At 41.2% G+C, this 12,784-nt stretch overlaps 1 protein-coding gene across 1 annotated transcript in view; it reads right to left on the bottom strand.

The window, feature by feature from the left end:
- PLCD4 (phospholipase C delta 4) overlaps positions 1–8,383 on the bottom strand; it is a 23,025-nt gene extending 14,642 nt beyond the window's left edge. The window contains 6 exon segments of the mRNA XM_029284950.1: positions 765–966; positions 1,293–1,524; positions 3,468–3,597; positions 3,948–4,176; positions 5,223–5,381; positions 8,359–8,383. Coding sequence (XP_029140783.1) covers positions 765–966; positions 1,293–1,524; positions 3,468–3,597; positions 3,948–4,176; positions 5,223–5,381; positions 8,359–8,383 — 977 coding nt within the window.
- Between the last annotated feature and the right edge of the window lie 4,401 nt (positions 8,384–12,784).

Raw genomic sequence — 12,784 nt, 5'->3', positions numbered from 1 at the left:
TCCTCCTTCAATCCCCCACCCTCTCCCCCCACCCTTTCTCCCTCGCTACCCCCAGACATGGCTGGTCCTGACCTAAGGGGAGCCTCCCCCCTCCCATCCACCCTGGTTCCCCCTAAAAATTTATTAAAACACCCCTGTAAAAACGTTCTCAACTTAAATAATTTGAATAGTTTTTTGTCCGTGACTACTGCATGCAACAAGCATTCTGATGTGCTTGTTGCATCATTACAGGTAGTCCTCGATTTGCAGCCATTCATTTGTGACTATCTGAAGTTACAACGGCACTGAAAAAAAATGACTTATGACCATTTTTTACACTTATGCCCATTGCAGCATCTCCATCGACATGCGATCAAAATTTGGACACCTGGCCATTCATTCATATTTATGACGGTTGCAGTATCCTGGGATCATGATGACCGTCTGACGACCGTCTGACAAGCAAAGTCAATGGGGAAGCCGGATTCACTTAACAACCGTGTCACTAACTTAATCACGGCAGTGATTCACTTAACCACTGTGGCAAGAAAGGTCATAAAATGGGGCAAAACTCACTTAACAAATGTCTCAACAACAGAAATTTTGGGCTCAGTTGTGGTTGTAAGTCGACGACTACCCATACTTATTAAATGATAAAGAATTCCCACATGCACACATAAGTAATCATTTTGGAAATATAAGGGGAAACAAAATTAATGTTTGGCTCTGTCGCTGAAAGGACTCCTGATGCAGTTGCTTTCTCATCTCTCCTTTCATTTTGATACCTGATGTATCCTTCAACACTGCTTTGTCCTCGCAGCTGGTCTTCAATCAGATACGTGTTGTGAGAGGAAGAGATAAAATAATGGCCAAGAGGCTGAGACATATCCTGGAAAATCTTCCTGTGCTCAGGGTTGAAGATGGAGCCGTCTGGTGAGCAAAGATACATGAGGAATCCATCTGGGCTCAGTATATGGCGAGCTTTGCCTATTGGAAAAAAAAGTTGGTGAGAAGGAACAGAAATTGATAGGGCTTTCAAAATAAAGGCCCTGCTAAGGGACAGACACTGAATTAAATAAAAACTATGAAGTAGGAGTCTTTGATCGATCAGGAAAGAACTGGTCTTAGCAGTCTCTATGACAATGGGGTTATATAACTGGTTTTAAAAAGCAATGCTGGTTTTGGGGAATTCTGCTAACACTAGAAAGTCACACCTTGGATATATCATTGAGCACTCCAGCAACAACTTGTGCCAACTCTGGAGGCTGGGTTACAGATCCATCGGTTCTCCTTTTGTTACTCCACCAACTCACCAGTCTCAGATGGTTCATATCTGTCAATCAGTTCCATTGCAAGCTCATCAGTGCCCTCAATTTCCATCTGCTCCTGTTGCAAGAAGTCCACAAATTCCAAGAGGGTCAGCTTCTTCCCATCTTCAGAATACTCCTTGAAAATCTCAAGCACCTCATCCCGCTGAGTTAGTGCTTTGTAGAACAGCACAAATTCCTCTCCCTCCAGCGACCCTGTTTCTGATTTGTCAGCCATCTGTAAGGAATGGAGGGCTCTAACCAATGGTTTCCTTATGCAGGAAGTAGAACAAAACAATCAAACCAAGCCAAACAAGTTATCCTGCCCACTGAAGGAGCCTGTGGAATTAAGGGCCTTTCTTCACTTGGACTGAAGAGCAAAAATGCCCTAGCAATGTCTCTTTGTTTGCTAGTTCCCACAATGTTGCTTTCATTTCATCTTGAATCCATGTGAGGGAAGTTAGCCCAGAGAAGGAAATATTAAAAGGGCAGAAAAATATATTTTTCCTCAAAAGGATTTTTAAAACCAAAAACCAACCCTGGCCTCATCTCTTTGCCCCAAGCAGTAGCCAGCCCTATACAAATGCAAATGTAAAACCATCAGAAAGGCTGGAGCCAGGGAACTCAAAAAGACAAAGGGACTTAAAATCTGCATACCCCACCCAAACTCTAGGAGTCATTAGCCCCATCACCAGGGAAGCAGGATATGACTTTTGGGACATAATAGGACTAACCCATTACCATCAAGTATACCAGAGAGGCACACCTAAGCTCAGGTCAGAATACGTGACACAGAAAATAGCCTCAAAGTTCATGCCACAGGAACAGGAAACTTCCAAACAACAGGCTAGAGAGGATATAAAAAACCCCTTGCCCATGTGCTCAGCCCTTCTCTCCTCTGCTCTTTCCTGCAAGGACCATCTTTCTGCTTCTTCAATAAACTGTAACCATCTTCCCAAAGCAGTCGCCATGTTGCTTATTTATTCCCGGTTTGGATGAACCAGGATGAAGACTTTACTTCTGACACATGAATGAGATAAATTTCAACCACCCAATGTATTCCTTCTTCTTAAAAACTGAAGTATGCTGTAGGCATATGTAAGGATTCCAGAGGTAGGAAAATTGGACTTGAACAAATTAATGAAGTATACTTTACAAAAGAAAAAAGATTTATTTTTCAGGAAATATATAGGATAGGATAGGCAAAGTCTAGTGCAAAACTAGTGAATGGTTACAAGACACTGAATGAAAAACTATATAGTATGTACATGTGCGTGCATGTGCCAAGGAAGAAAGGGAAATAAAAGTGACCTGAAATAAGCAACCTCACAAAAGAGAGAGCACACAGAGTATATCCTTAATGTTCTTCTACATCCCACAGTTTCTCTCATGGCCAGTTGGTCATGAGGTTCTAACGACTCAGTGCCACTGGGTTGACATTTTCTACAATTCTGATCCTATCTGAAGAAAACTTGTATAACATCTATTAGGATTTGGAAGGAAATCAGGTGGTTGGTAGTGATTGAGGCAATAGAAGGGGAAATAGGGATTGACAAAGGGAAGACAAATTTCATGCTGGTTCATATTTTTTGTTAATACAAGGATGGCTGCAGAGCAGTTCAATTCAGCAACAGAGGAAGGCTAATACCATTGCTGCTTTGCTGCTATTGCATGAACTGTGGGTTACCGTGTTTTGCATGAACCTCACCTAATGGACTTGCCTTTACTTTAAGCAGACGAGATAAGAAAACGGAAGCCATCTAATTGTTGGTTGGCCCTTTTGTCGCTCAATTTTACAACTGATTGTAGTATTTTAAAAGTGCCAGGCTACAAATTCTACCACTTCCATCCACCATGCTGACTGAGGAAGAGAGGATTAAACTGATGACCGACGGTGTCAGGTTGGCCGGTGTAATTGTATTCCAGAAAACAAAGCATTTAGATTGGCAAGGAGCCACAGCCGAATGGATATTCCATTGGGATATAAATAGCCTCATTGGAAACAAATCGAACAACCAAGTCTGAGGATAAACATTATGTGCAGAGAGCAAGAGAGGCTAGGATATCTGCACTCTCATCAGTAGATGATGGTGGCAATGTGCCTTCTTATGAACTAACAGAAGAATGGCTTTTATGTAACTTAGCTCCACATGTTCTCCACTTTGGCTCATACAGATTTACCTGGAAGAGCTGGAAGGCATGTTCTTCATTCATATCGACATTCATCATCCTAAGCAAGTGCTGCACCTCTTTGAAGTTCATGCGACCATCGTTGTCTTTATCAGCTTTTAAAAACCAGTCACAAATCCATGTGCAACCCAGGTGTGGATTAAGGAAAAGAGACTCATAGGATCAGAGCAGACAAGCATGGTATACTTTTGTCAAAACAAAACACCCTGGAAACGAGCACAAATTGACACCTTGTTAGTACAGGACAGATTGTCATGGAAGGGATCTGGAATTGCAATGGAAGAGAAAACTCTTTCGGCTGTTTGTTTCCTACAGTATATTTTATAAAGGGAAGAAAGTATTATCTTTTAGCTAAGTATTATATTTTTAACTAATGGTTAAAATAACGAACTGAAATAAAGATATTTCCTTTTTTTCCCTTTTGTGGGAAAGGCACTGAAAGAAACAGCAGGTAATTAAAAGTAAGGATATTGATCAAGCCTTTCTTTTTGATCCATGTTAACGACCGTCTTTATGAGGCGCCGCAAACCTTGAATCCAACACTGAGCCTCCTCAGCTGAACTAGCAATGAGATCGAGATTGCTTCGCCGCCCATGGAAGACAACAGTGAAACAGCAATCAGCAGGGAACTCCTCAGCCAGACTTCGCAGCACCTCCGATTGATGTCCTTCACGGATTGTCTCCACATCACTTACAGAAACTTGAGAGAAGAATAAACAGAAAAGATAAGCCTTTACATAGAGCAGGGGTCTTCAAACTTGGCCCTTTTATGACTTGTGGACTTCAACTCCCAGAATTCCTCAGCCAGCGTGCCTGGTTGAGGAATTCTGGGAGTTGAAGTCCACAAGTCATAAAAGGGCCAAGTTTGAAGACCCCTGACATAGAGGGTTGAACTTAAGTTATAAAAGCATTCCTTTCTTCTCTATCCGGGCTGCACATAAACACAAATGGTGAAATCAAAGTGACTGGTTTTTTTTAATTAGAGCCAAGTACATAAATTAAATAAAATGAATAAAAATATATCTAGCATAACCCCAGAGTACGATTCTCATTACTAGTTGAAGAGAAGATGAATGCATCCAGGATGCCACAAATTCAGCAGCAGAAAAATGTCAAGAAGGTACTCCATGCCTCTATGGGAGATACAATAACATGCAACAAAAATATCTTTAATTGGCAATTTGGTACGATATATTTGATGCCTGAAGTTACTCTATTCAACATTCTTCTGTTTGGTATCCTCTAGATGAGATCAATTGCATAATATCCACTAGCCGAAGTAGCAATGGTAATTCCACTACATAGACAATCAAGCAGTGGGGATGGTTTCAGCTACATCCCAAACGCCTGTTTTCTCAAAGATGAACATTTTAAACAAACCTTACAAAATTTATTCTAGAAAATGTCACGCACATGAGAAATTGTGAGGCTTGAGAGCACACATATGGACATATGCATCTACATTCCCAATAATTCCCAACATTATGAAAACTTTATCTTCTCCTCTGGATCTGGGAAACCAATACTTACATTAGCCTTATTTGTTTTTTTGTCCTTATTGTGTGCCCTGAATCCTTCTCAGGATTGGAACTCACAAACATTTTTATGTAGGTTGTGGGTAAATTTGTGCAAGATTTCCCAATTTTTCTATTCTGCACTTACAGGATTTGAAAGCCCACACTCAAAGACAATGTTCCCGAGAATCAGCCCTGTGGCAAATAATATGGTGCAGGTAGTCAAACTCACAGGCTGATTTGGCTTTGCCAGACATCTTAGATTTGTACCAGACCGTCATGCAGTCCTGCTGTAACAGGAAGTAGCGTTGTTTCTTCCAGTTCTTGGATTTCACCTTGCGCATCATTGTTCCTTGTTGCATTTGAACAAGATTGTCATCCAGTTGAATACCTGAGCAGAGGATGGGACATTTCAAGTCAGGGAGGGTGCTGGTTCTAGTACAGTAACAACTATATACAATTAAATGGAAATGTTAGGCACTCTGATCAATGTTTGTGCTTCAATAAATTCCTGAGTGAACAAAATCTGATACAACCGGGTACACAATTTAAAATGTCATATTTTTGCTAACTGGAATGCATATCTATTATTTGTGTGCAGTATTTGTATATACAGTTGTTTCCATAAAAAAACAGTGAATTTAATAGGTGCACAAATTTAGATATCCTTTCACTCAGTGCTCTGCAATACTCAGTGCTTTGCAATTCACTCAATACTCTGCAGCTTCCAAACATTTCCTATATGCAGATAAAAGTCTAAGAATATATCCACCAGTTAGTTTGCTTAACCAAGGGCTAGACCAGTGGTTCTCAACCTTTTTAATGCCGCGACCCCCAACCGGTCGTAAGTCGAGGACTAAACCGGTCATCAGTCGAGGACTAAACCGGTCGTAAGTCGAGGACTAAACCGGTCATAAGTCGAGGACTACCCAACCAGTCGTAAGTCGAGGACTTTCCCTGCCCGGGAGTGCCATGTATGCGTGGTTCCGCCCCCTGCGCTGGCCAAGGCCTAGCTGTCAAGCGGCAGAGACGGAGCAGGCCGACCACCAGCTGGCCCAGCTCAAGGGAGGTAAGGCACCCGCCGGAAAAGGGTAAAAAAATGGCGGACAGCCTTGCTTGGCGACCCCCGTGAAATGGTCGATCGACCCCAAATGGGGTCGCGACCCATAGGTTGAGAACCGCTGGGCTAGACTGAAGATGGAACTGACTATGTCAGGGAACCTTATAAACAGAGTAGTGGGGAGCTGACTATTAGAATGGAAAGCAAATTCTGGGACAAGAGTTGAGGAGAAAAAGACGTTTTAGAGCTTCAGCAGTCCAAACCAAGAAGTGACATTTAGAGTCTATCCAAGGAAGTCAATAGATCTCACAGCAACAGTTTGAGGCTTTTCCTTCTGGTCTCACACCAACAATCTCAATAAATCATTTCAGCCTCAGCTTTGGGCACAGAAGCAACTCTTTACTTGAGAGGTCTCTAGCCCCTTCCTTCCTTCCTTCCCTCCCTCTGAGGAACGTTTTCTTGCTTGAGGAACCAACTCTCTTCTCCGCCAGGGCAATGAACTGAGTCCCAAACAGATAGTACAGGAGAGTGGAAGAATTAATTTATATAGTCCTAGTAAGCACTTTCACTGTAGGCTTCTCTTTGTTGACCTCTGCCATGTGTTGTCTCTTCAAACTTCTCCAACCCTAGAGCAAGTTTTAAGCTGAGCAGGCCCTGAGTTTGCAGACACTCATATTCTGCGACTCACTCAGAAGGAGGCTGATGTTTTCCTTTCATCACATTTGCTTAGTGAGTTTGAGCAAGTAGCAAATCTGCAGGTTCAACCATCTGTTGAAACATACTCTGTGCTATATCCACAAGTTTCCAGCAGCAGATTGAATAGGAGGTGCTACCTAGCTTGTTCAATGTCCTTAAGAGGTGGTGACCCTTTGAGAGCTGTATGCATAGAAATTTCATTTTAATGTATGCCGATTAGTGTACATTCAAAGGGACAATAAAGTTATTCTTCTAATCTATTCTATTCTTCTATTCTATTCTGGTTTCTGATTCCAGGGATAAATCAAAGTCAGTTTCTCCTTTCTCCTGCCACCTCTCACAACCCTGTTAGATATTACAACTGATAGGCACATGGTAGTGGGGTTCCATGGTGTTGCGGGAATCTCTCTCCTACCACACACTCTGAATCCTGCAGTCCCTGTCAAGCTGGGGTTATTTAGTGTTCTTCAACAAAAGCTGTAAACTCATTCTTTTTAAATAAAAAATTGGTAGACTTTAAAAGCTGACAGATATGTATGTACATGTATAGCAGGGGTGTCAAACTCAATTTCATTGAGGGCCGCATCAGCATTGTGGTTGCCCTCGGGGGGGGGGCGGGTGTGTGTGGCCAAGGTGGGTGCGGCCTACTGGTGGGTGTGGATGGAGTGGGTGTGGCCTACTGGGTGGGCATGGCCAGCTCTACATCGTTCGCGTCAAGGGTGCCTGTGGGGGCCTGGGCAGGAGTGGGACAGATCTGAGGGTCTCTGGCAGAAGGGGGTGGGACCGGGGCAAGCGCCAAGGCATGGTGCATTTCTTCATTCCTCACAAAAGGTGATACCTCCCCAGCATGCACCCAGGGGGCGGGGCTGATGCGGTAGGGGCTGGTTCCTCACTGTTTCTAGACGGCCTTGTGGAGCTAAGACTGAATGCGTTTCAGCATAGATGGCCACCACAAAATTGTACATTGGCTCCCAGCTGGCCTGTTTCCAGGATGGCTTCGCGGGCCACATGAAACCACTTCACGGGCCGCATCCGGCCCCCGGGCCTTGTGTTTGACATGTCTGGTGTATAGCATCACCTCTTTACACCATATTCTGCACTTCTCCAACACCTGTCAGTTATTAGTTGGGCTGATTCCTCTTCAAAGCCTGGTATATGAAGGAGAAAACAATTTGGTTTTGGAGAGCAATGGCCAGGGAGGAGAGAAGAGGGGGGATGCCTATATCAGTTGAGAGTTCTCAATAAATGCTCAGGGATCATCTAACTTCATTGAAACAACAATAAACCACGTCAGATTGTACTTATGATAAAATTGGTATTCTCTTTGGCCTAGTTATGAGGAAACATGCTACTTTGAAGCTGGAACATCTATGGAAAACTTAAGGCATTTCTCTGGCATTTATTTACCTATTTATTTTAAAAGATGTATGGTATGGTTTGGGATGAGGTGAGATGGTGGCAACATAACCTAACCCTTGGGCCCAGAGAAAGAGCAGAAAACAAGTAAATGGGCACATGTAATGGCTACAAGGACTGAATTGATGTGTGGGCCTCATAATTGAGGACGGCTTGCAGGACTGTTAGTTTCTCAGAGATTCCAGAAAATACTTACGAGGACTGTAGAGAAGTGAAGACATGGCTCTTCCTCCTTTAGCTTGGAAAAATTGACACCTATAACATAAGAAAGTAGAAATAAAAGAAAAAGAAAAAGAAAAAGCAGCAAATGGAGGACTAGACCAAATACTCTGTTTCTTGACTTTCCAAAAACATCTCAAAAACACTTTTATGGAAAGGAGATATCTGCAGTGGAATCTTATGTACCTTTCCTTGGAAATTATTCCCAATAAGGCATACCTCTAACTAGAAAGGTGTAGAAGTTAGTCTTGTTTAGATGCTGGATTCTCCCTTATCTCTCCAACACTATGGTAGCACTTATACATTAAACTAGAACTCCTTTTATGAGCTTCATGTTCTCTAACTGGGTTGACTATTGCTTTTTTGGGGAATAGTTGATGTTGCAGACCAATAGATTTGGGGGACAACATTTTTGGAAATGGTATAAAGTCACAGATTAGGATGGTGGCTAATTAGGATATTGCAGATCCTGACCTTTCTCTGGGTCCAAGTTTAAGTGAGTCAGTACCTTTGTCTAACCCACTGAATCCCGGTTAGAGAGTAGAACTAAATAGAGTGTTCCCTATGTTAATCTCCTTTATAAATATACTGTGGAACTTTAGGGTCTCCTTTCCAACCGTATATAACTAGTGTTGATTTCAACGTTTGGTACTCATATTTTTGACTAACTCACAAACATTATTTCTATGCACCTCACATCCTGCCTAACTGGATAGTTCTGCAAATTTGAGGCTTTCTTTTGTACTTCTGGGGTTAGGGAGACACCAACTTCACCATATTTTTATATGTTAGTATATAGTATATACTATAGTATGTATATATATATATTCAAAATTTGGATTGCTAACAAAGAATTAAGGGAGTACTGAGATAGCTATTTCTAACCTTATTTGGTTTTCATCAGTCAGACATACCCTTCTGAGATTCGAACCTGGGCTGTCTGCATGTTAAGCAGAAGCATTAGCCCCTTAGGCCACAGGCTCTTTCTCGCTTTGTTAGCTACAAGAGACAGGGGAAGAGGATGAGTACTTTTTGAACACCCTGTCAGCCTAAATATGGGAGAGAGAGAAGTCTTTTTGAACACCCTATATATAGTATGGTTAAAAATAACACTGAAGACAAACGAGTGACTCCTGGGTATATCCATAGTAGGAAACAAAACGTGAGCACCAGGAGGTTGTAAAACAATTAAAAGTTTTAATAAAACATTAAAAACCTTTAAAAGAATATTAAAAAGGACCTAGCTTTCGTTGGATCCTACCAACATCATCAGGGTAAAGAATAACTCAATGGGAGAAACCATTTATAGGCCAGCCAACGCCTGGGCCCGGGCCCTAGATCTCGTGACGGGTCCTGGATAATCAATCGATGTATGCCCCTCATCACTCTCATTAACTATCCTTGCATTGACACTCACACCCCCATTCCTCCGTGTCCGTTCACCGTGAGGGCGCTTAGCCTCACCTGGCACACAAGTGCCATCTAGTTGTCCCCTCTTCTGCTCCTTGTTCGCCCCCATCCAATCCGGCTCGGGCTGTAACCCAGCAGTCACGTCCCCACCCTCCATTTCGCCGATGCTAAGTGCGTGCGCCCCACCCTCGAAGGTGTATATATATCATATATTCAAAATGATAAGGTTCGTTGTTTTTCAAGGGTTCTATCCTAGTCAAGGTAATACTCCTGTTTATTTGTACATTTAACTATGAAACTTTTACATATTTTTTCCGACGTTTACGATAAAAAATTTTGTTTATCGTAGTAAGTAATTTATCGTAGTTGGGTTTTGATTACCAAACCGAAACTCAAAATGTCCAGCTAACTATAAATTCACACAGATTATTCTTCAGTCATTAATTATAATTCAGTAATTACAACTGTCCTATTACAAATTCCTGCGTTTAGCAGTAGCCTCCAGAGGCCGTTGAGGAAGATTATGAAGCTTTCAGATAATAGAAGCTGTTTGAATGGAATGGCTAGGTAATTTTAGATCTTAAATCTAATGGTCTCACGGGTGCTTACTGTTTCTGTTAACAGTATTTATTAGGTCATACTGTTATAAACACACAACTGATACCATTTTTCTATATCCATAACAGCGCTGCATGATTTACAAGTGCTTCTATATTCCTGGCATACAAATCTGTTTTCCAGCTCTAGCACCTGAGTAAAGTGTTGTTTAATGTTGTACACCAGCTGGAGTCACTGTGTGCAAGGTGGGTGACCATATAAATCTATTTAAGTAATAAATAAATAAAATAAAGGAGTTTTAAATTCAAGGCATGATCATAATTTCTGCATCACTCTGTGAACATCTAATTCCCACAGCACTGTTTTATGTCTAAGGATATTCATCCACGGAGTAGGGCTGTATTACTATTATCCTTCTCATCTTTCCTATTACCTTCTACTATTGGTATCTTATGATTATATTACTTAGTTTTTGTATGTTCACTGAGAGTTTCTGCACCAGAGATAAATTCCTTGTATGTCCAATCACACTTGACCAATAAAGAATACTGTATTGTATTGTATCTTCTGTAATAAAATACAGCTGGGTGTTACTGGGTAGATTAAACATTATTACTTACGGGTAGACATTATTTTGTGGCGGAAAAAGTGTGTGTGTGTGTGTGTGTGTGTGTGTGTGTGTGTGTGTAAGAGAGAGAGAGAGAGAGAGAGAGTGAGAGAGAGAGAGAGAGAGAGAGCAAAAAGGGAGGACATTTTGCAGCAATGTCAATGCCTGATGGCTCATTTGTTGTTACCCCATCACCAGCTGTTCTTAAGTGACCTTTGATCCTTAAAATTCTTCCTTTTCCAAATTGGCTATCCTGCATCTGTATTGAGACTACAGTTCCTAAAATAATTAGGCAACACTGGCTGAAAATTCTGAGATCTGTAGTCCCAAAATGTTTGGAGGACATCCATTTGGGAAAAGCTGTTTTAGGAAAACTTTCTCCAGTGTGGCCATCACACCGGAGAAAGTTTTTTTAATATTATTATTACTGTCACACAGGTAGAATAGGGCTTCTGTACAAAAAAAAATCAATGCTGAATATCCAAAGTGCCTGTCATGCTGAAGATAACGCATCCAGGGGGAATTTCAAGACAGTACTTTCAGGACTCTGCTTCAGAGCACATTAAAGTGCTGTATCCCACTCCTTGAGGGGGTACAAATTGCAACTATCTCATTGCCGATTTCCAGTCTGTCACAGGAATGCATCTGGCAACAGATGTTGAACTGACAGACTAAAGAAAGCAATCGGTGGTTTTGCTTCCCTCCCTCCAATTACATTATAAGCACAAAGATAGAAAGATGCTGAAATACCCACAACAGAGGAATGGTTGGTGAAGATGACAGAATTTGCAGAGATGGCAAAATTAACTTACTTGACCAGAGGAAAGGCAACAATTACAGTTGTCAGTAACTGGAAACCCCTTATGGACTTTTTGCTGAAATAAAACAAAAAGAACATGTAATTTATGGATCTGATTATTATACAGGATAGAATATGGAAAGAAGGGAGCAATGATGTAACCTTAGCAAGAGAATAAAATATAAACAATCAAAATATAAAGATCAGAAGCCATTTCTTTGTTTCTTTTTCTTTCCTCTTCTATTTACTTATCACTTTTTTATTTTTACTTTTCTTTAAATTATTGTTTTACACTTTATATAAAACTTCTTTAATAAAAACTAATTGAAAAAAATTACAGATTTTATCACTTGTTAGGCTCCTTGTGTAGCTCTGAATGGGGAGGTGCTATTTCTGAAACAAGAATCTGACAGTAACAGCATCAGGAGGGGGGGGGCATCATCTGGAGCCGGTACATCAAGAGAGAACTTTACTGTTTCATCCCATGATTTTTTTTTCATGGCTATGACTCATCAGCCTGGCTATCTTTGAACTTGAGTTTGCAATGTTTCAGAAGAGTAGTAGACATGTGATCAAAAAAATACCTGTCAGATCATAGGTACAGAGAAGAGGCTGTGAAGAAAATTGCAGAATCTTTCTCCTGAGTTCACTCAGACAATCACTTAAGTATGAGCCAGCAGTGTGCTGCCACCACCAAAAAAGCCAATGCAATCCTAGGCTACATTAACAGAGGAATGGAGTCAAAATCACGTGAAGTGTTAGTACCACTATATAATGCCTTGGTAAAACCACACTTGGAATATTGCATCCAGTTTTGGTCACCACAATATAAAAAAGATGTTGAGACTCTGGAAAAAACTGCAGAAAAGAGCAGCAAAAGTGTTTAGGGGACTGGAAGCTAAAATTTGAAGAACAGTTGGAGGAACTGGAAGATTACAGTTAGGGATCTTAGAAAAGGCAGAAGTGGGATGATTTTACATATCTCTTCATACTGCTAATGTTTTTTTAATGGTAGTTTTACAGAATAAA

The sequence above is a fragment of the Protobothrops mucrosquamatus genome, unplaced genomic scaffold, assembly GCF_001527695.2.
Source record: "Protobothrops mucrosquamatus isolate PMUCROS unplaced genomic scaffold, P.Mucros_1.0 scaffold1133, whole genome shotgun sequence".
NCBI lineage: Eukaryota > Metazoa > Chordata > Lepidosauria > Squamata > Viperidae > Protobothrops > Protobothrops mucrosquamatus.
Note: the sequence above shows the minus strand (reverse complement) of the source record. Positions and strands in the feature narration are given on the sequence as shown.